The 24,838-nt window shown below is 33.7% G+C and overlaps 1 protein-coding gene across 5 annotated transcripts; it reads left to right on the top strand.

Annotated features, from left to right (window-relative positions):
- The first annotated feature begins 10,029 nt into the window (after window positions 1-10,029).
- On the top strand, window positions 10,030-16,235 carry LOC107795108 (bifunctional riboflavin kinase/FMN phosphatase-like). Of its 5 annotated transcripts, none has more exons than XM_075250318.1 (11): window positions 10,030-10,302; window positions 11,951-12,059; window positions 12,676-12,862; window positions 13,782-13,912; window positions 14,037-14,106; window positions 14,201-14,266; window positions 14,705-14,859; window positions 14,937-15,032; window positions 15,315-15,466; window positions 15,543-15,626; window positions 15,710-16,235. In XM_075250318.1, the coding sequence occupies exons 2-11, from the start codon at window positions 11,984-11,986 to the stop codon at window positions 15,848-15,850; spliced, it is 1,158 nt and encodes a 385-aa protein (XP_075106419.1). In that variant the 5' UTR covers window positions 10,030-10,302; window positions 11,951-11,983; the 3' UTR covers window positions 15,851-16,235. The 5 variants fall into 5 exon arrangements, with proteins under 5 accessions (XP_075106419.1, XP_075106417.1, XP_075106418.1 ...); XM_075250316.1 differs by having other exon boundaries at window positions 10,121-10,302; window positions 11,972-12,059; XM_075250317.1 differs by lacking the exon at window positions 10,030-10,302 and adding an exon at window positions 10,444-10,579.
- Window positions 16,236-24,838: the final 8,603 nt, after the last annotated feature.

Here is a 24,838-nt window from a genome sequence, read left to right on the forward strand (position 1 = left end):
TCAGCAATTCTTGTCTTAAATATACAATCAACAGTTGTATACTTGAAGTTGCTTGTTTGATTGTACTTTTCCTTCTTTATCAAATAGTAGAATATGACGTCAATATGTTATACACAAAGTTAAGTACATGGTGTGAGTCCAATTAATCAAACTATTAAAGAATATAGCTGAATACAAAGGAATACATATGAAAAATACAATTGAATACAACATATTGTATGTGAATAAAACTGTTGACTACAACTGACTACAGCTTACTACAGCTGATTAAAACATTTGAATTCAACTGAATATAGTTAAATACATATGAATACATGAGTTGAATAAAGCTGAATACAAATGCAGTTGAATACATCTGACTACAGCTGATTAAAACAGTTGAATTTAATTGAAATTAGCTGAATACGGCTGAATACAAATGTTGAATAAAGCTGAATATAGCAATTGAATACAACTGACTATAGCTGAATACACCAAAATACAGTTGAATACAGCTGGATGTAGATATTGAATAAAGCTGATATAACAATTGAATTCAGCTGACTATAACTGATTAATATAGTTCAATTCAACTAACTATAGCTGAATACAGTTGAATACAACTGAATGCAGATGAATAATACAAATGAATACAGCTGAATAAAACAACATGTTGTTATTCAAAGAAAATTAGTCAGTTAGGGGAAAAAACTTACGTTGTCATCCCATAGCTTCCTGTCAAACGATAGAAGGTAAAACCAATTTTTTGAATTAAATTGATCAACTCCAAAATTCAATGGTATATGAAGTGTTGACTTGTTCTTCTTGTAATGGTCTTCCAAATTATATCTACAAGTATGGTATAAAAAATATTATATACATTTTTAAAAATATAAAAACTTAATACACATACCGGGGGAAAACTCACCTCTGATCATGTCTAGCGAAAAGATCATCACGAACTCATTTGTCATATTCCTGAATGATTAACGTAGGATGTGGCCCCGTTATTGAATCATCCTCAAAGGGGTGTCTTTTTTCAAAAATGGGGGTCAACTTTACTGAGATACCTGTTGTTCATTGAATTCGTGATTAGAAACTTTTAAATTTAAAAACCATGAGGAAAGCTGAATCTTTAGTTTATAAAAACACTAACCTGCGGAGTCGAAGTTAGACTCATAAGGTGAATAGTACCATCTACTTGGTCGCCGATTCCTATGAGATGGTATTGGAGTTGATTCAGATTTTTTTGCAATGTTGTGAATCACACTTCTAGTTTATGGAATTTGACTGGGAAGAAACTTGTCGTCCAGCTCAAATTGAGATACATAAAATTCTGTAGATACACCCTCTTGACTTGTAGATGGTATGTTGGACGACACCTCTGATGTAGTTTTTCCCTCTCCTCTTGACTCCAAACATTGATCATTAAGCACTTGTTTCTGTTACTTGTATGTATCATTGTTAGTGTATTAACTTAATGTTACAATACAGTTAAATACATATAAGTTTAGTAAGAAAATAGATTTTGGTAATAGAAATGGTAGTTTGAAATACATCACATATATTCAAGAAATACAAATCAGAATATATCAAAATACAACTGAATATGTTTAAATACAGTAGTTGATTCCATTTACATATTAAGGTTAAAACAGATATGAATACAGCTAAATACATGTGTTGGTCGATGCATTTATCAGTTTAGTGAGGCAGTTAAATGCTAGTCGAATACATACAACTTTTATAATACAATTATTTAATTATAACAGCAAGCAGGAGATATAAACAAATGCTCAATATGTTAAGAATGTTAAACCTCAACATTATCTCCGACATCTGTGTCAATACCATCATCACGTCTCCCTATGGGTTCCTTTCTCTGGTGTAAACTTTCAGTTTGCTGATTTTGTTGAAGATGGTCAGAAAGCTTCTTGAAGTTATCATTGATCAATGTTCTTAGAGACTTGAACTCTCCCACAACCTTAACAATACAAAATAATTAAAAGACTGCACCAAAAATATATGAATACTATTCATTAAACTGTAATGTTTAATTTGTGGTTAAATACTCACATATTCTTTGAATGAATTTAGGTCTTTCCTCAAAGAAGATACTTCGTCATTTTGGGAATCTGGCAGTTGATTGTCATGCAAAACTTTATGTCCAAATTCGGATACACAAATAGGAGGAATCTTGGGTTGATATTCTGCTTCATTGGGATGCCTTTCGTGTTCCTTGCGCTTTTTATGGGGTGGTGATGAAGATGGGCCAACACTTGCAACATGTTTCTTCTTACATTGAAGCTCAGGTATAGGAGAAAAGTCATCTGAATCCTCTCCCGATTTGTCTGAATGAGCAGGAGTAGGTCTCTTCTCAACATCAGAACCTACAGGAGGAATCTGAATAATGACAAGCTCTATATTGCTTGGATTGATGTCCTTGTAAACAATCTGAAAAATGAAATACAATCAAAGTCTTACTAGAAACATACAGATGCAGATCTGGAATACAAACTGAAATTTGTATTGAATATAAGGCAGCACTAATGATTTGGAAATAATATGCAATTGTATGAAGAATTAATAATGAAGGCTACAACAACTATATATTGTTGTATGCATATGAATGCAATTGTATGCATTAGATGTATTCAAATGTATGCAGTTTCTGTATGCATTTGTATACAAGTGTATGCAGCTGTTTATTAGTCCCTATGCATTTGTATACATGTATCTTGAATCTGTATGCAAGTATTTATATCTGTAAGCATATGTATACAAATGTATATTGTTGTATGCATCCCCTGAAAATGTATGCAGCTGATTATAGAAGTAGTATGCAGCTGTATCTTGTATCTGTATGCAGTTGATTATACAAATATTTCTATATGTATGTATTTGTATACAAATGTATTATGTTGTATGCATCCCCTGAAAATGAATGCAGTCTCTTGTATGCAAATGTATGAGTAATCTGGATGCATTTGTATGCAATTGTATGCAACATATTTGTGAGAATATGATAGCTGAAACTATAGCAGGTATTACATCACCAAAAATGTATCTGAATGCAACTGCATACTTCTATATGCAAATGTATGCCTATTAATTATTAATAAGATATAAACTAGCAATGATACAATTTGTATATTACCATGTTTCCGGTGTCATTGAACATGTCATTCATCAGATAAGCAAAGGTTGGCTGATATTCGGTGGTTCTCCAATTGAGTATTCTGGGGACCACATCATCAACTCGAAGTGCAATTTTGGAATCAACATCTTAACATCACTCATAAAACCACACTTGCATATCCAATGACATCCCAGCTATCCTGTAATACTTCTTCTCAGCATCCATCTTCATGCTAATCGATTTTGTCAGCATTTCAAATGCTTTTAAACCCCAATGATATTCAGAATAGCGCCCACTCTCTACCAAGTCAAAATGTAGTCTTGGTATAGTTGTACTATTCTTCTCGGATGCAAAAAATAAAGGTGTGTATGAAATACAACAAAGATATCTTCAAGGCATCACCATCATTGTTGGGACCCCAATTCTTGTCAGCAAAGCATTTCATCAATTGTTCTTTCTTGACAAGATTAGCACCTCCAAAGTAAGTCTCAATAAGCCGGTTAAGAACCTTTTCACTAAACTCAAAATCTTCATCATTACCAACACATTTGAGGCCAGTCACAAGCGCAAACTCCCTTAATGTGAAATGTAATGAAGTACCATTGACGTGTACTACAAATACATTGTTAGAAGTGTCTTCTAACTGGAGAGCCATGAAGCATCTGAAGAGTTGATGTTGAACTTCACAGTGCTTCATTTGAAGAAATGACCAAAGCAAGTATTGCCAAGTTGTTGATACTGATCAGGAGTAAGGTTCTCTTTTAGCTGGGAGACTATATCAGTGTTAGTATAAACATTGATATGGGGTGCAAATTTTGGCTGGTGTTTCACAAAAAAATTAATTCCCTGCAATTAACAAGAATAAATACATGTAAATACAATGCATATTTCATAGTAAATCTGACATAAATACATATGAATACAACTACAAACACTTAGAAGTATAGATATAACTGAATATACAAAATATATTACAGTACATGTGACATGAATACATACGAATACAACTAAATACATTGACAAGGCTAAATACATATTAAAAAAACTAGCTACAACACACATGACATAAAAAATAAGTAAGCTGAATACATATGAATACAATTAAAAACTTACTGAAAAATTGAACACTTGCAAACAAAAAATAACTAAGATGAATACAATTAAAAACATACTGGAAAATTGAACAGTTGCAAACTATCAAAATACATAAGAATACATATACATACTTATAAATACAACTGAATACAGTAATACAAAATAGTACAAAAATGTGAAATTGAATAAAACTAAATATATTTTGAATACAACCAGATACATACGAGTACAACATCGTACATGTAAAATAACTTGAATAATTATGAATACATATAAGTTTCTTTGAATGTATATTGATACAATAGCAATTACCTTTTCGTGTCGTGTATCTGATTTTTTTTTGCGGCGACTTCCTTTACATTGACACATGAAGAATCATTCATAGGTTTTTTTCTTCTTTGTAACAACTGGATTTTTTGTTTCTTTTGAAGATTTCTCAACTTGAACTTCTTTCGACTTGTCATTGTGTAATTTACTTCTTCTCTCTGAAACTGTAGTTGCTGATAAACCTGCAAAATCCGACTCCCCTTAAGTTATTTGCAACGAGAAAGAGGACCCATCAAAATTGAGAATTTTGGTGGGTATACCTCTGGTTATCATCTTGTGTGGCGTTGAATCCGTCATTGGAGAGAAAAACCAAAGCTTCCTGGTGAGTAAACAATACCAATGTTTATTTTGAATCGGCAGTAAAACAGTGATTTAAGATATATTTTGAATGTGGGATTGATAATGGCGGAGAAATAGAGAATTTGTGTGGGAGAAGAGTTATGAAACGTGGGTTTGTGGGAGAAGAGAGTAAAGTGTATGCAAAGAGAGAGAGAGAACGTGGTTAGAGCAGATATACTTTGATTATGTGAGAGAAAATACTAAAAAGGAGAGAGAAAAATATTATTTAGCATATATGGTGCCTTAAATATAGGATGTAACTATAATTAGATATTTTGCTATAAAGGATAAAAGGTATTTATAGAATGTAATATTTTAAAATGGTATTTTTTTAAAAATAAACAGGGTACTAAGGTTTTCTATAGGGTGTAAAATTTCCTTTAAAATTTACCTCATAATCATCTTATCTAAGCATAAAGTTGTTTTCGGTCTAAAAAAGATTTTCAACCAACAGAAAACTCCTCTCTAGCCACCACTTCGAAAATATCTCTTACCAACTTTAGATGTTTAATTTATTTACCAATTCAAATATACCTGATATGTTTCAAGGTATATTATTATCTTGGTGAGATTATACAATATCATTATACATGATTTATAATGTATTGAAACTATATAGATACATACATACATACATACATACATACATACATACATACATACATACATACATACATACATACATACATACATACATACATACATACATACATATATACATACATACATACATACATACATACATACATACATACATACATACATACATACATACATACATACATACATACATACATACATACATACATACATACATACATACATACATACATACATACATACATACATACATATATATATACCACATATCTTCTTCTTTTTTAAATATACCGGATGATATATAATTTCAATATGCAATTGTTAAATACAAAATATGTCGATATATAGGGGGATCACATATATTAATATACAGGATATAATTAAATATTAGATACATGTATCCTATCAAATTATCAATTCGATATACGAGATTATACAGTAATTTTTTAGGATACAATTATCTTTTCTTAATTGTATTTTATTCGTAAAACATATTTGAAAGATAATATTTTGAGTTAAAAAATAGGAAGGAAAAGATTGGAGTTATTATATCTTACTAGTATCTGTACCCTCACATTGCACGGAGAATATTAAATATAATTTTTTCATAAAAAAATATTACTTGAAAAATATGGTAGACATAAAAGAGCTTTCAAATGCTATTATTTAATAAACATATAAATCCACTAGATATTCATACATTGAAGTAATAAGAAAACATATGTATCCATTAGAAAATAGGTAGTGAGGAAATCATTTTTATAAACATATAAATCCACTGGATATTCATACATTGAAGTAATAAGAAAACATATGTATCCATTAGAAAATAGCTAGGTAGTGAGGAAATCATTCATAATAAAATGCAATCTTGGATGATTGGCCATATTCTGATTCTCACAAATTTATTAGTACCATTTGTAAAAGGCCATTTTTACTACACAATATGTTTGTACAAATTAACAAAGTTCTTAAAGGCACAGGACAAAATCTTTCTTCGATCCAGTTTTAAACCGTCAAGCATTGATGGAATAGTCCTTCGTATCATCCATTGAAAATAGAATAAGCTCTTGGTTAATAAATTCAGTATACGAAATGTACTTTTCTTTCTGGTCTAGATGGGTATTAGGCTGCATAGTATAAAAAATAGAGAATGATGAGTCAAATTAGAAATATTTGATGCTAATCAAAATAAAATAAAAGTATTAATGGTCCCAACCTCAAGTTGTTTAAGCCAATTCTTTGTTGCTTATATCTTCTTCTGACTGAAAGTAAGTTCTATGAATTTCCCATCTTCTACCCGCTAAAATAATTTTTATTGTGTTTTTAAAGATCTTGAAAGTACTCATTTCCTTATTTTAAAGTACTTGTTCCCGACTCTTATCAAAACAATAAAGAGAATAATTAGTAGAAAACCAAGTTTGATGGTTTTATAAAATATTTGGTGTAAAGTCTTGTAGTACTTAATGGACCAACCACTTTAATTGGCACCCAAACTCTATCTTCATGACTCATACTAGACAAGATATAAAATGGCAATATCTTCACACTTGTGTAATTAGCATCTGATTAAGCCCTGAAATAATTTTTTAGCTATAGTGAAGATACATATTATAAATAGGGATTTGAATTTAAAGATTAAAACATGTCCTCGGATGCATTAAAGTTGATAAGTTTGTTATGCATAATAGAAATGATACAATCAAATATAGCTAGGAAGAAAACTTCAGCCTAATCCAATTTGTTAGAAGTAGTTATTTAAAATTGAAGTTAAACACTTTCACATCTTATGCAAAATTTTATCTTTTTACTTAAACTCAAATTTTTCTTTTGTTATTCCACTTCAATTTTATATTAGAGTTTTTATAAATTTTCTTTTGTTATTCCACTTCCAAGTTATATTAGAATTTTATTAACTTTGTCCTAAGGTTTAAAAGTATTTTATAATGCACGAAAAATTCTCTTGAATATGAATTTTAAAGAGAAAAGTAAAACCATAGATTCATAATCTTCAAAAAAAGAATTTATTGAGTAACCCGTGTACCCCATGTTTAGTTAAACTTAAAGGCTTGGTATTGAATATTTTTACAAAATATATTATTGTACCTTTTCAGATTGTGATTTAACATATATTATTGTGAGTACTCACACATACAATAAAAACTATTTTTCTTAGATTTTTTTAGTTATTTATTCTTTCTTTATACTAAGGAATTACTACTCAATTAATCAGTATTGTGAAGGAATGTAGAAACACACTTTGGTGGTATAAGATAAATGATGATTAATTAAAAAAAAAAGGGTGTCAGAATAAAGGACTCTCAGAATCAGTATGAAATATTCCATACATGAATATAGTTTTTCAAGGAAAATCAAGAAAGCATAAGTTAATCAAGCAAAGAAATAACAAAGAAATATCAATTATTAGTTAAGCTATATAAATAAATAAAAAGTACTAAAATGAATTATGCATCATTTTTATCGTTAAGCAGTATAATAGCATATATGAAATGTTAAAGAAATTAAAAACTCAAATTAGATTCTCATAATATATAAACGTCAATTAATTTAGATAATACTTTCACTATAACACAAAAGGATAAAGTACAAAACTTTATGATAACCAGATAACAATTCATCTTTAACCCCCACTTTATTTTTTAATAAAAAATATCAATTCACCTTTTAAACATGCTAGGAGATTAATTATGTACAGTAATCAAGATCTATCAGACGATAAAGAACCCAAAAAAATACATTTAGAAAAAGGCAGAAATAATAGGATTAATTTTATGCCTACAAAATCAAGCCAACATGATTGAATCACTATAAAAGAGTAGAAAGCTAGCTTTTCACTTTGATATTGAATAGAGACGAAGTCAATTTAACTTACAAATATTAAAAGAAAACATAATAAAATAACATAAAATTAACTTTTAATTGCGATTTTGCTCCATGTGTATCCAAAAACTCGGCACAAAAAATAGCAAAATGTCTATAAGAAAACATTTGAAGCAACATACTCTGTTTTAAAATGTTTCATGGATATAAAATTGGAATAGTTTATTCGATTATGTTACTCTATAATAAAAAGAAACAAAGAAGAAGAAATAGAAGACATCAGAAAAGAAGAAAGTGAAAAGAGAAGGAACAGTTACCAATAAAAAAAAGACATCAGAAAAGAAGAAAGTAAAAGAGAAGTAACAGTTACCAACAAAAAAAAGACATAAAAACGATGAATATTTCAATGATAAAACATTATTTACAATTTTACATTTAGATACTCAATCTCCTACTTATAACCTTGGACCAAACAAAAGAAGAAGATAAGTAAGGAAAAAAAGGGATTAGAGAAATGAAAACCATAAGAAATGTACTAAATTGGTGAAGATTATTACCAGCACAAATCAATAATTTTACTTGTTTTTTCGCTCCAAGTTCTTTTGTAATCACGACCTGCTATACAAATCACTCCTTGTCCTAAATACATATGTAGATGAAAAAGTGGGAAAAAAAACTTTCTACCTTTAGATCATCTTCATTGGTAAATTTCTTCTCCTTTGTTGATTTTTTTTTCTGCCTTGAGCGCCATTGTAATTGAAACTTGAAGCGTTAGGAATTGAGAACATATGCGTTTGGTGAGGATTGTAACTGTTGCCTTGTCTATCTCCTTATTATTAGGAATTGTAATTGTAACTAAAGTAAAATCGTGAAGGCTTTGACTTGAAAGAGGACTTCAAAAAGATGGTAATTGTTGCTTTGTCTATCTCCTTATTATTAGGAATAATAACTCTAATTAAACGTGAACTTTTAAGATAATTGATTGATTATTCTTAACCAAAAAAATCTAATTTCCAATTCTAATTCTAATAAATACAGTAATAAATAGCTGCCCAACATGTGAGGCAGATCCATAGCCACGATCAATCGTGGAGTTTTTTTTTTTTTTTTTTTTGCTTTATTACTATGTCTATGCAAAAAGTTTTTGATGAATTTATAAGGTCTTTAATAAATGAAATAAATAACTAATGAAAAACCTGGGAATCTAGAATTGAAACAACTATTTTTTTAGTTTTCAGTCTTACAAAGTTTGTGCCAAAAAATGTGGGACTCCATGAAGTTAATAACTGAATTGGTTAATATTAAAATTTTGTAATTTCTTTTTTATTTTAAAATTTTTTGAATTCCAAAAATATTGGAGTTTTGTCCTAAAATATAACAGGTGTTGATAATTCATTTTGACATTTGACACAGTATTATGAATTTGTCTCTCCTTTTCTATATTAAAAATAGATAGATAGAAGATTCCCTCCTCTGATTTAGGAATCTATTATGTTATTGTTAAGATTAGTTGCCATAATAGATTTGTAACCGCCGAATTTGCTGCCAGTTTTGTTAATTATGAATTTCTGCTATGCTTATGTTAAATTTTCTAGAACAGTGCATACTTATGTTTTTTGCCCTTTTTAATCTGAATCGTCATTCCTTTAAGATCTAACAGCCCATATCCTTCCCCACAACTATATAATATTTCCCAAAACCTAACCCTAAATCCCTTCTATTTTTCCAGCCGTCTCACCCCACACCTCAAACCTTGGGCCGCCAGTGACTGAACCCAAACTCGCCGGAAAATTCAGAAAAACTGGCGAGTCCACGTAAGCCCTAACCCTCTATGGTCCCCTCTCTCTTCCACGTCACCCAAAATTCTAACTAACTCTGACAAGAATATTTTTTTCCATCTAACCAAAAGTGGGTATCCGTGCAGTGGACCAATGGCTCATGGGCCTCTGGCCCAAATTTCGGCGATGGCAATCAATCCAAAGGTAGACAAACTTCGGTTTCTCACTCACTCTCTATTTCTCCAGTGCTTTATCTTTAATAAGTGTGACGTGTCCAAACTCCACTTATTGGCATGCACCATTGTTGACATTGAATTCACTAAATAGAAAGGCATGCACCACTCTGACAGTAGTGACGTTAAGTTTCTCATACCAAAAAATAAAAATAAAAATAAAAAAATCACTTAAATGGCAAATAAGACAGATTTATTACATTGAATTCTTCTAAACGGCCTTGTCTAAGATTAGGCTCAATTCTCAGGTTCTTCTGTTACTCCTCATTTGCGTCTTCTCTTTTACATTTATCGATGCTTATATCTAATATTTGACGATTTGTTTCTAGGAAATTTCTCTCTTAGTTCATACTTGTTCTCTTCCCCCTTCTTTTCGTCTTCTGGAATTATAATTATTTCTCACATTAAAGGATCTAATTTCACATTAAGTTTAGATTACGAGCTTTAATTGGGATGTGGCTGAGATAAGGGCAATTGACCAATCTTCGTTTTTAGTAAACTTTTGGTGAACCCATGCGGTTTCTGCTAGCTATTGAGTGCAGAACCGTATATTTGTATCAGAACAATTTTCCACAACATCAATAAATTATTACTTTATTTGAAAAAAAAAATAAGCTCCTTGGCATGGCTCGAGGTTGTTGAAAAAAGCTGGAAACGTTTTTGTGTAGATTGTTTGGTAAAGAAGGCTGACTACAGTTGCATAGATAGGTGAATTTGATACTTTATTGGTTGATTATGTTTAAAAAATTTCATTTACTTTCTTACTTGGTAGATTAATCACACGCGACACAACTCGTTTCCGGTGGTACTCAAACTCAGCAGTTAGCAATGATCACCTGAACTTTCATTAATAAGAGTTTCTTAATTTGGGGGAACAGCTTCAATTGATGAATACAATTTTCTCTATTCTTACTCGTAGAGAAAGACAAATTGTTTGTGAATATGTCTTAGCAAAAGTTGATAACCTTATGTCAGGTTTATAGTTTATTTGCTCCTTTCCATTTTAACTCTTTTAAGGAGTAATTTTTGTTAGCAAGCTGAACTCTTTTGGGCCAAACCGGAGGCTGTTACATTGAAATTCTATAAATCTCAGCTTTGTGTACCTAAGACTTCTGCGTTGGTTGGGTTGTGTTATGCCCTTTTATTTGGTCCAAATTAACCTACCACTATTGACTCGAGCAAACTTTCGGTGCATTGGATCTTAACTTTGTTTCACTAAATCCGTTTTAACTAGTCCAAATTTTATTCGACCTGCCCCTTTGACATCTCTAGTTGGGGATGAGCAATATGGTATCAGAATGAGTTCATAGGCTACACAGATAGCTATGTTTATTCCTTTGATATGATTCTTTACGCTGTGGAATGGAAAGTTAGTATATATTTTCTCCTAATATTGAATACTTCTATGCCTCGTACCCATATGCACTTATACAGTTTTGATGGTGACCAGGAAGCTTAAAATGAATTCCAAGTAATAGTAGTGTTACTTTTGATGGAATCATGATACACAGATGTTTGTATATTGATTTATGTCTACATTTGACTTCAAGATTAAATTCATGCATTTAGCTTTATTAGCGTGCCAGTATATCTCATTTATTCACATAATGTGAACATAGGTTTCTGTTTCTGCGTGGTAGATATTGCTCTCCATGTCTGTTGAACGAACTTTGAAGAAGCTGGTTTCTGGTGTCATCCTTGATTTGGATGGTACACTTCTTAATACAGGTTGGTAGTGCTAGTCTTGTTTGACTTTACACTTTTTTTGAGAATCGTATTTTTTTTTTTGAGAATATTGACTTTACACTTGTAAAATTATATTCTTGGCCATTCTCCTAGATCATTCATGGTATTTGTTCTTGATAACTATGAACTTCTAATCATTCAAAATCATAAGCCAGAGTTCCTTTCATTTCCTTCCAATTTTTACATTGTCCAATAGCAATATGAAATGAGTGGAAACTTTGGAAAAATATATTCACTATTTCACTATCTTTGACTTTTGTAATCTTTACTCTAACTGTAGATTGTAGTAAAAGTTTTTTTATTGTTTTGAAGTTCTTTTATCAAATTATCTTGTTTGAGAATATGCTTAATATGAGATTGCTTAGTGTGCCAGCAGCTATTTGGAACTTCTATGCAGAATTTGAGATGCACTCTGGCTCTCAAAGATGATGATATATTATTGTGAAGTCCCTCTTGTGCGACAGAAATTCCTTGCTGTTATAGAGTTAACAGCTGCATAGTATCAAACTTTATATTGCAAATGTCTTCCCTTTGTGCATTTGCGTTTCTTATTAGCCTCCAGTTTTCCAGTTTTAATTTGACCTCTTTGTGTTGACAGATGGTGTTGTGAGTGAGATTTTAAAGGCTTTCTTAGTTAAGTATGGAAAGCAATGGGATGGGAGAGAAGCTCCTAAAATAGTCGGGAAAACCCCTACAGAAGCTGCAGCTGCAGTTGTCGAAGATTATGGGCTCCCATTATCAACAGATGAATTTCTTTCACAATTTTACCCAATGCTCTCTGACCAGTAAGAAACCAGCAAAAATAGTTTCATTTCCTTTCTATTTATTGATTGCTACAAACTGAAATTGAATAGACTATTGGAGGATTATTCACACTAAAATATTAATAGGCAGACTCTTTTCCTTAAATCCTATTAATGGATGTTAAGAATAATGTTACAAAGTAAAACAGTATGCTGTTTTATAGTTGGAGCATGATGATAGATTGCAAATTAGTTAGTAGAGAAGAGAGGACTAGAGAACAGAGTTTTGGGGTGTTCGTTTCAAAACCCTTATTGAAAATTAAGTAGGTACAAGTGGTAATTAAATTGTGGAGAATTGCTAATAGGGGAACCAAGCTTTGATCTCCAATTTAGAAAATGCAAATATACATGTTTCTTTCTTTTTATCTTTTTTGCTTTTGGTGATATATATTTATTTATTGATTAGCAAAGAAGATCTCCAAAAGAAATAAAGGAAAAAAAAAGGAATGAAAGAATGAAGCTACATTAACTATTACAAAAAGAAAAAGAAATGACTATGTTTTGTTTGTTCGTCGATCATATGTGTTTCTTGTATGTTGAACTTGTTGGTTTTTAATTTAAATGGAGTGAAGTTTTTCCCTTTTCTTTTGTTCTCCTGTTTTTTTTTTGGGGGGGGTGGGCCCCCCCCCCCCCCCAGGAAGAATAAGGGTAAACAACTCATCTATGGTCTTGTTAGTTTGAGGAACATGATTTTCTTGGCTCTTGCTGAGAGTGAAAGCAATACTGGATTGGTGTTACCTTTAGAATTCTTTTCTTTGAGCTAGTAAAACTCTGATTTTCATTCTCTGATTGCTTGCGAGAGCTTCTGCTATATTGTTGTGGAACTTGTATATCTTTTGTATTCTGCAGATACTTTCCAGTCCTAAGTTCTTATAGAACTTTGTTAATCATTTTGATATAGGTGGCGCAATATCAAAGCTCTTCCAGGGGCCAATCGGTTGATTAACCATTTGAGGGGTCATGGTGTACCCATGGCATTGGCTTCAAATTCTTCTCGGTCTAACATAGAGACCAAAATTTTTCATCATCAGGGTAGGGTTTTAAAATCTAGTTAGAGAGGTATTTCTTTCCTTGTGAAGGTATTTTGTGCCAGTCCAGCATGTAAGATAGCATTTATGCTTGGTGCTTTGATTGGGATATTCTTTATTATTTTCAGGATGGAAAGAATCATTCTCAGCCATTGTTGGAGGAGACGAAGTGAAAGCTGGAAAGCCATCTCCGGAAATGTAAAACTGGATGAATTGTTTATCTTTGTCCTCCTCATTTCATAATCTGGTATTATGGATGTTGAATTAACTCTTGTATATCTTCTTCTGGAAGATTTCTTGAAGCAGCTAAAAGACTCAACATGGATCCATCCAGCTTTCTTGTCATTGAAGATTCAATGTGAGTTTTTATCTTCAAAGATTATGTCGCTATATATCCTATCACAAGCATAGGAGCACGTTAGAAGATCTAACTACTGGTAAATAGAAGGAAGAAAAAGAAGGGTATCAGGGGGGTGGTTTTTCTCCTTAGAAGATATTGAGGGGTTTGTTTGAGTTTATCATACTCAGCTCAAATTTACACATGTTATGATGGATATCAGCATAGGACTGAATAACGTTAGCTACTAACTTCTGACATCATAATTTATAATTTCTATAGTTATTAGATTTTTTTTTTCATGGATAATGAGGTTTAAAATTCCTTGTCATCGCTTTTGCATTTTCTAGGCTGAAATATGGTCCTTTACTCTCTGAAGTCCATATTAGTTTTGAATTGGATGTAGATTGTTTATCTCATAACTTGGTGAAAGTTAACTCGACCGGATACCTATGTTAGACCAGGTGTTACTGCTGGTAAGGCTGCTGGAATGGCAGTTGTTGCTGTACCATCTCTTGCAAAGCAGTCTCATCTTTATACTTCCGCTGATGAAGTGATCACTTCTCTTCTAGATTTGCAACTAGAAAAGTGGGGATTACCTGCATTTCAAGATAGTAAGTCTTTGTGACTGCTTTACTTGTATGGAATGTACTTGATTTCTCTTTCAATTTTTGACTGGAAGCATATGCAGGAATAGAAGGTACTTTGCCCTTAGAACCTTGGTATATAGGTGGTCCTGTCATAAAGGGATTTGGGCGCGGCTCAAAGGTTCTTGGGATCCCCACAGGTATACTCGTCATTATTCCTTCTGCTGAATGGCTAATATTAATGCTTGACTCAGTATCTGTATTCGCTTGAAGTGGCTGTTAGAATTTCTCATAAGTTTGTTATTGGAATTTTAGTTTCTTGTGAACCTATCATATCAGAGATTCTGATTTTATGTCAATGTGTTATTTGCATTCGAACACCTACAATTGTTAGAGGGGCTTGAATGATTATTTTCTTGCCTTGTATGACCTAACAGTTTGATGTTTTTTTTCTATTCTTATGGTATCAAATATTTTTTCAGCTAATTTATCCCCAGAAGGTTATTCAGCCATTCTTTCAGAACATCCAGCGGGTGTATATTTTGGATGGGCAGGATTATCAGCTCGTGGTGTTTACAAGATGGTCATGAGCATTGGTTGGAATCCATATTTTAATAACACAGAGAAAGCTATAGTAAGTGTGTCGTGACATATGCTTCTTGCTTATTCTTGATTTTTTTTGGTTTGTTGAAGACAACTTTACTTTTTAGGAGCCATGGTTGCTTCATGACTTCAATGAGGACTTTTATGGTGAGGAATTGCACCTAGTTGTTGTGGGCTATATACGGCCGGAGGTATTGTGGCCTAGTTACTCTTATCTTTCTTTTTTCTTTCTGAAAGCACCTGCTCATATTACCGACTATTTGCAATATTACAGGCCAACTTTTCATCACTTGAAGCCTTGATAGCTAAGATTCATGAGGACAGGAAGATTGCAGAAAGAGCTCTCGAACTTCCTCAATACTTGAAGTACAAGGACGATCCATACCTTAAAATCTCTTTGCATCAGGACAATTGATCATTGAAGATTGTTGGAATTCATTGTTGTTTCTGATTGGGATTGCATCTGCCCTGTTTCCTGGTGCAGTCAGAATTATAGCAGAAGAATTTCCGTCAATTGCATGGCATTCTATATACCAAAAAAAAATATGTAATAATTGACTTTATAACTATTCAGAATAATATTAGTAGTGTTTATAAAGTGGGTTAAGCATTGTCGATGCTTAAGGGTCGAAGTGCTGTATCCTTGGACTGAGAAGTTCAAGTTATGGTGTCATCTAAGTGTCCATTTGGTTCACAAAATAGACTTACTAATGTAATTTTCTTGATTTCTGCTTATGACAGAAGTACTTGTGGTTGTGATTTTGCATTTTGAAGAAATGAGTGGACTTCACATTGAGGCATTTGCATTGTTTCCTTTTAGACACAGGTAAAACTGTTGGGAAGTATTCTTGGTTAGTTGATATAACTTGTTAATAATTTGTAAGCATGCAAGCTGGTGCATATATTAGATTGCTTCCTTTTAAGCATCAAATGACATTTCCTTGTGATCTTTCATTTCAGTCAAAGCCTTCATAGCATGAGGCTACTGACTATTCGGCCCATATTATTTTTGGTATTTTTAAACACCTCTTAAGAAAGACATTTCCTTGTCTTAATATTATCCCAGCCCAAATTCTGAATATGCTGAAATGAAGATTTTAGCACCTGTAGCTGGAGATGACCAGCCTGGTAATCACTCTTGGAAGAAAAGAACTGTAAGTCATCTCTCACTGCCAATATTTCTTGCCTATGGAGCTTTTGTGGGGGGGAATCAATTAAAATGCATGGTGTCAATAGGAGGAATCTGTTGCTCCTTATGCCACCTTTCTGGTTTGAGTGTATTGAAATTAATAAAGGAATGGGAGGTGTTGCATGTTAGAATGACAAAGTAAAAGCTAGTTGTGCGCGATGTCATTGTTTGTAATATTATGTTAAATGAATGTCCGTTGTTTGTTAAAAAGTGTCTTAGGATTTACTTAAGCTTTGAAGTTAATCAATATGACGTTCTATAAGTAGCGTAAGAGTTGCTGAATGTTGCCTCAACCACGACCAGTTTGTGCCAATAGAGCTCCCTTTTTCTATTGGAAGCAAGGCTGTGAGTGAGTCAAACCTGCTTGTGAGCTAATTAAGCCTGTCTTAGCTTATAACTGTTCAAGCTGGAGCTAGCTCAGTTGACCAAACGAGCCAATCTGTGGCACATAAATGTTCAATACGCTAAGCTTATGTATTTTTTGCTTTCTCATACTTATATTGACTATATTAACATGCTGGTTTAATCCCAATAGAGTCTTTATGCTGGAGATTTATAATACCACTGTTACCTTTCTCAAAAAAATATGCTGGTTTAACTATAAATTTCCACGGCATTTGATTTTTTTAATATGCGAGTTTAAAGGAGTGCACCATTCTTCTATTAACTATTTAAAGTAATCAATCAGTGACCAGCCTTAGATAGGAGGGTATAGAGGTCAAAGATTAGGGTAGAAGGTTTGTAGGTAGCCGAGCGTTTTCTCTTTGTCTTACTCAGTTCGCTAGCATTAGTGTTAGTATGATATCTTTTTATTCATAGATTGCTATTATTATCTAGAGTTTCACTGCATTCTTGGATTCGATCTTATTTTATCTTGCTGTTATTCTTACTTGTTGCAAGTACCTTTTTATTTTCCGCTGTTCTCTAGCTGAGGGTCTATCGGAAACCTCTCTGCCCTTCCGGGGTTAGGGGTAAGACTGCGTACATCTTACCCCCCAGACCCCACTTGTGGAAAACTACTGGATTTGTTGTTGTTGTTGTTGTAATCACCAGAGGTTTGTTTAAATTACCATTTATTGACAAATATTTTGGAATGAATGCAGTTTGTTACGACAAGTAGTAATATGGAGCTTTGCTAGTATTCTATTAGCATTTTAGTGAAGGAGCTCAAAAGTTCACTTCTTTGATGCAATTACTTGGTGACTTTGATGAGCAGCTGGAGCATTCACTAGTAAATAAAAAGCATTTTTGTTTTTGTCACTTATAACGTCATTTCTACGTCATTTCTTTTATTTAGGGGAACAATCTAATATGGAATGATTTAAAGCTAGATCTCAAATATCTTGCCTTTTATTTAGGGCCTAGGGGAATAAATCTAATATGGAATACCATCTCTTGAGACATGGCTGAAGTTACCAAAGTAGACTTTGGTACAAGAAATAATGCAATTGAGACTCTCTTAAGGGAAGTCTCATTAACTCACTATGATCAGAAATTGGATAGTGCGAAATTTGACAAACACGTTTTTTTTTATTTTATAGAAAAACGAATTGAATAATATGTTTGATTAATCAAACCTATCTCCATGGACAGATAAAAATAAATTTGCTAAGATGAATACAAAAGAGAGTAAGCATATTTGGGGAAAAAATTCAAGAGAATACTTCACAATATTTACCAAAAAAGAAAGTGCTTAAGATTTCTGGAATATCCCAAATAAACTTGTTCTTACAGAATATACAACGGACTCTATTTCTTCTATAACTCTTGCAAAGCACTTAATTGGATGACAGTCAATACGGTGAGTCAAAATTATGTAAGACTAAGTTTAAATTTTTAGTAGAGACGTAACAGAGACAATTTTTTTCTTCATATGTTTAAATCGTGACGAACAAAATAGTATTGTTGAGAGAAAGCACGTGCCAGTAAAATAGTCAAAGAGATTTAGCAGCTAAAAATTGGAACTACTAGTAAAAAGATAATAGAGATGCGCGTTAGACCACTTTCGGCGGCGGATCAACATTGAAGCTTATGGGTGGTCAAGCACCTATTGTCGAAGGCGGATTCAAGATTTAAACTTTTTGAGTTCAACCTTTAAGATTTTTAGCATTGAACCCATTATATTCCTAAAGTTATGGGTTCATATCTACTATTTGTTACAATTATAGTAGACTATTACATATTAAGTTATACTCCGCATCGAAAGTTACCGTCACCTTAATGCTACATATGCCCCTGCCTATTGTGTTTAACGAAGCTGTATATTTTTATGTTGGAAATTAGTACTAATATACAAAAATATTGATTGAACACCCATCATAGAAAGTACTAAAAATCTTCTCTCAAAAAGAGACAGACCAGAGATAATAGAGGAAGGTATTCAGTTCAAAAAAGATACGACAGTCAGAACAGCTTCAATCCAAAATTGACTAGGACAGAAGCAAACTACAAGCCTTAGCAACCGCTTTCATGCGGACCTTATGTAAAAAAGAAAAAAAAAGCGAAGAAAACAAAACACTAAGCTGTTGCGCTAACTTGCTAGCGCTGACCCCATCTGTTATCAACTGTTCACCTATTTTTCAGTATGAATCGAAATCGAGCCTAATTCTGCTCATAACTTTACAACTTGTTTGGATGTCTGTTACCCATTATATCGTATTGTATTACTATCTCAAAATAATATTGTTTTGATTGTTTAGTTAAAATTGATTGTATTGTATTGTTAAATTTATTATTCTGGAACAATGAAAAGTCCATTTTTTGAAACAACAAATTTAGTGTGGTGGGATTGTTTCCTATTTTTCTTTTCAGTTATGAGCTAACTTATTACACCATTTATTTCTATGTTAATCTTTACCTTTTTTTCGTTTTAACTCCAAATCTCTAACCTATAACTCACTTTGTCTTCGTCCCTTGTTTTTTGCGAACTCCAACATTAAAGGTAAAAAAGAATAGGTTTGCCTTCTTTTTTTTTTCCTCCTAATTTGATTTTAACTCCAATTCTAATTACTTTAATCTCCAATTAGCTACATACCATTGGTTGTTTTCAAGTGTACAAGTGCTATTATTTATCTTCTCAACTCCTTGTTTCTTTATCATCTTTCTTTTTAAAAAAAAATATAGTTAACCTTATTTTTTAATTTTTTGCTTTTGTTTTCACCTGGCAATTAAGTTAGAGTAATATTATTTATGGTATAATTGCTACAGATTTTATGAAATATGAATATTTCGTTATTTTTTGGTTAAAAGGGATGTTGTATTTATATGCTAGTTAACAAAAGGAATCACATGAGGGACATTACTGGGGTATCGCAGAGACCCCATAGTTGTAAAGTTTAGCATGATTGTGTTTAAGTTACAACCCACAAAAGATCTAACTAGTTCAGTTCCTAGGATGTCTGCGCAAAATACATCATTGACAAACATCGGAGGAACTGATAATGTCATAAATTTGTTCAAAAATATCTCCTTTGCTGCTTCCTTGGCCAATGCATCAACTACTCTGTTCTGCTCCCGGTAGATGCGCCTCACTACCACGCTGCCCATCCTTTGGATGATTGACCTGCATTCACAAATTAGAGGGTCATAAATCAGACTTCCATTCAAAAGTATATTGACTGTTTCAACTAAATCAGTGTTTATTTCCAGCGGTACTAAATGGTTTTGCTCCGCCAGTTGTAGACCCCGTATGAGGGCCTGAACATCTGCCCTTATGTTTGTTGTTTGGGGGATATTGTCCGTGTAGCCCAATATCTAGTTGCCATTGTAGTTTCTAAATATTTCCTCTGAACCTCCTATTCGTGGGTTCCCCATTACTGCTCCATCTGTATTCAGTTTGTAAGAACCTCTGGATGGAGGTTCCCATTTTAACAGGATCTGGTGAGTTACCTTTGTTGAGTCATTCTTTGTAAGCATAAGGTATTCAGTTGCTTTTGAGATTGTGATATTGGCATTGATATGTTCTTTCTTGTTATTGAATATATTGTTGTTTCTGTTTAACCAAATGTGCCACAGACAAAAGGGAATGAGGTTGTCCCAACAGATGTAGTTATTGAAAGGGACATTTTTAGAGAGTTCTATCTTGATTGCCACTGGTGGACATTGAAAACTGGAGCATTATTTGAACCATTTCCTGAGGATTTGGATAGGATTTCATTCCAGAAATGGACATCATTAGGACATTCAAAGAAAATATGGGTAATGTTTTCTTGTCCATTGTTACAGTATTGACTTTGAGGGACACAGTTGATTCCAATAGAGTGGAGAAAGCTCTTAGTTGAAAGTCTCTTATGGGTTAGGAGCCGGATGAAGTATTTGATTTTGTTGGGGGCTTGTAGCTTCCAGATCCATTTGAAGGAGCCTTCCTCCCCAGAATGGAGACTGGTTGTAGTCCTGCTTAGGAAGGAGTAAGCAGAACTATTTGAGAACTGGCCATTAGGAGTCAAATCCCATATAAGATTATCATCCTTAGTTGTAACATGGGGGATAAACACAGAGTTCAACAGGTTCAGAATACTTGGAGGAGTGTTAATGGACGAAGCTGATGTGTCCCAATTGCCCAGGTTGTGGATTGAGCTAACCTTGGCATCAAGGTCATTTTGGGTTAATGGGCCCTCAACCATCTATCTGATTGCTGGCTGATTAGGGATCCAAGTGTCATTCAAGAAACTAACCATATTTCCTTTGTGGACTACCTATCTGCTTGCTTTGTTGCATATCTCCCAGCCTTTTAGAATGCCCATCCAGGTTGGAGATTTTGGGTGTTTAGGGTGTCTAAATGCTCTAACTGGTCTAGACATGTTGCAATGTTTGTGAATGAGAACTCTAGCCCATAGACTATTGGTATTCTTATAGGTTCTCCATGCCAGATTTGTGAGGAAATCTTTGTTCTTGATACTAGCCTTTTGGAGCCCTAGCCCTCCCTCAGCCTTGGTCTTAGTGACTACCTCCCACTTGATCAGATGTAACTTCTTCCTTTCAGGGATGGTGCCCTAAAGGAAGTTTCTCTGAATTCTATCAATCTGATTGGTGATTTTGGTGGATAGATTTATGTATTGCATAACATGACTTGGGATATTGTTCAAAGAAATTTTGTCCAGGACTGTTCTCCCAGCCATGTTGAGGCATTTAGTTTTCCAACCAGCCATCTTGGATTGCATGTTATCAATAATGAATTGAAATTCTGCAGATGATTATTTTTTGTGGAGTATGGGAAATCCAAGGTATTTTCCAAAGGATGTTGTGTGCCTGATGGACAAATAATTGGCGAGATGTTGTATGGCATCTTGTGTGATTTTTGAAGAAAACAAGACTCTTGATTTGGTGAGATTGATTTTTTGTCCTGACTGCTCATTGAAGTTCTGCAATATTGAAAGAATGGTATTGCAGTTTCTGTCATTGGCTTTAGCAAAGAGGGTGAGGTCATCCGCAAAGAATAGGTGAGATATTTTGGTCTAGACCTACTTATACTTATGGTATGCCATTGGTTATGTAGTACTGCCTTATCAATGGATCTTGATAGTCTTTCCATGCACATAATGAATAGGTAGGGAGACATAGGGTCGCCCTGCCTAATGCCTCTTGAGGGTTTGAAAGACTCTGTTTTCCCCTCATTGATAAGAATGGAAATGGATGATGTACTGATGCATGACATGATGAGTTTGGATAAGCCCTGGGGGAAGTTGAAAGCAGCTAGAATGTCTCTAATAAAGGACCATTCCAGCCTATCAAAGGCCTTCTCTAGGTCAATTTTTAAGATTATGTTGCCACTCTTCCCCCTCATTTTTCTGAAGTGAGTGATATATTCTTGGACAATGATGACATTGTCACAGACTCTCCTATTAGAGAGAAAGCTTGCTTGGCTTGGCTCAATGATGTGGGGCAAAATAGGCTTTATCCTGTTCACAATGTTTTTTGTGACTGACTTGTAGATGGTGTTACAAAGTCCAATGGGCCAGAATTTTTTTAGCATTGAAGCTTGGGGGAATTTAGGGATTAGGCACAATAGAGTTTGGTTTATAGTGTTATCCATAGAGCTTGTAGAGAAGCATTTTTGACAGAAGTTTGTGACAGAGTCCCCTACTATATCCCAATACTTTTGGTAAAAGAATGGGTGGATCCATCAGGGCTAGGAGATTTGAAGGGTTTATGGGAGAAGACTGCCCTTTTTATCTCACTCACATGAAGAGGTTTGTCCATAAAAGCTCTTTGGCTTTAAGACAAAATGGGTGCCATGGTGGAGTGGTTTGTGGGATCCCAAGGGGCTTCAGTTTGGGATGTTGTGTATAGATCAGTAAAGAAACCCGCAATTGCTGAATGAACGTCATTTTGGTCATGATGCCAATTTCCATTCTCTTCTTTAAGAGAGAGGATTTTGTTCCTCCTTTTTCTATTGAGGGTGGATATGTGAAAGAATCTGGTGCTAGCATCACCCTCATTTAGCTAGTTAATTCTAGGACATAAGTTTCCAAAAGTCTTCTTCATTTTTGAGGATTAGGTTGAGTTCAACATTTAGCTATGTTTCAAGGTGTAACAGGTAAATACTGAATTGGTAGCTAGGAGATTTTTGGATTCTAGAGATTCTTGCCAGGATACTCTTCTTTTGATGGAAGATGTTTCCAAAGACTTCCTAGTTCCACTTTGTTACCTGAGTCTTGAAGCTTTCAGTGGATTGAAGAAGGGTGGAATGGTTAGAGAAGGCCCTATTGATGATGTTAGGGAAATAAGGGTGGCTAGCCCACATTGACTCAAACCTGAAGGGCCTTGATGGTTTGTTGTTTGGAGGCCCTACCAAGTTAATTTGTAAAGAGAAATGGTCTGAGTGGATCCTAGGTGTGAGCACATGATTTTTGCCCTATATATGAATAATTCCCAAAATCCCAAACAAAATAATTTTTCTTTTATTTTTACAATTTTTGTGCGTTTTTGGTGTCATCTTCTGATAATTATTGCATTTTATTTGTGCGTGTTAATTTTTATAAAATACAAAAATACGCATTTTTCTGCACTTAGGATTTAATTTTATACTTTAGTATTAATTAGGGATTAACCTGTTTTGGAATAGGATATGAAGAAAATGACAAAAATAGTTCACTTTAATGTTTTTATTATTTTAATTGTGAGACAGTCGCAAATAGTTATCAAGTTAATTTTAGGCATTAATTGGTTGTAGCTTAATTGTTAGTTTAATTTCTCATCTTTGTAAAAATCAGAAAAATAAATACAAAAATACAAGATTGCAAAATGAAAAATCGAAAATTATTGTTTAAAAGAATATAGAGGGCTTGGTTTTTAATGGCCAAATTTGGGCCACTTTTGCATTTAATCCGTTGGCCCAAACGCCTCATGCATTAAATCCAGCCCAGGTCTTTACCCAGTCTGCCCCCTGCTAAATAAAACGGCATCGTTTCGGGGTCCTTGGATCAGGGCCGTTGGATCTCATCAATCCAACGGTCTGGAACTAACGAGGTTTCCAGTATATAAGTGTCCAAACCGTTCCCCCTACCCCCATTTCCATCGTCTTCTTCACCCCACCCCTTCTCCCCAAACCCTAATCCGCGCCGCCCCTAAATCCCTTGCCGGCGGTGAACGCGAACTACGCCGTTCACCCTGAAATTAACACCACAGGCCCCCCTCACCCTCCTCTTTCCATTGCACCCGTTGGTTTGCCTCGAATAAGGCCGGAACTCTTCGAATCTTGATTTGAAGTTTTCCGGCCAGGTGACAGTTTGTCCGAATCAGCCCAAAATCACACCCTACAACCCCCAGCCCTTCCCAACACTAATCCGTGTTTGTTTTCTTTCAAATCACCATGAAACGACCCACATCTTAGATCTAAGAATTGCTGTCCAAACCCTAAAATCAAATCCTTCTGATTTCAAACCGTAGCACCCTTAACCATGTGTTCTCGTGTAAGAACACATGGTTAGGGATGTTACACGTCAAAAATCTGAAAGGATTCAGATGTTCAAGACCGGCCGGAATCCTTTAGGCCTTTGTGTGTTTTTCTTTTCTTTTTACTGCTTCTTTCACTCGCATGATTAAAATATTATTTGCAGTCGTTGTTTCATTGTTGTTCTGTTAATTTTAGGGTTTAATTGTGTTAGTTTAGGTTCTGTTAATTACTTTTGATCCTGAGCTTGTTAGTTGGTTGAGTGATTATAAGTTCATGGTTCAATAATTAGTTTTAAGTTCATTTAATGTTAATCGTGGTAG

The sequence above is a fragment of the Nicotiana tabacum genome, chromosome 3 (genome assembly GCF_000715075.1).
Source record: "Nicotiana tabacum cultivar K326 chromosome 3, ASM71507v2, whole genome shotgun sequence".
NCBI classification, from domain to species: Eukaryota; Viridiplantae; Streptophyta; class Magnoliopsida; order Solanales; family Solanaceae; genus Nicotiana; species Nicotiana tabacum.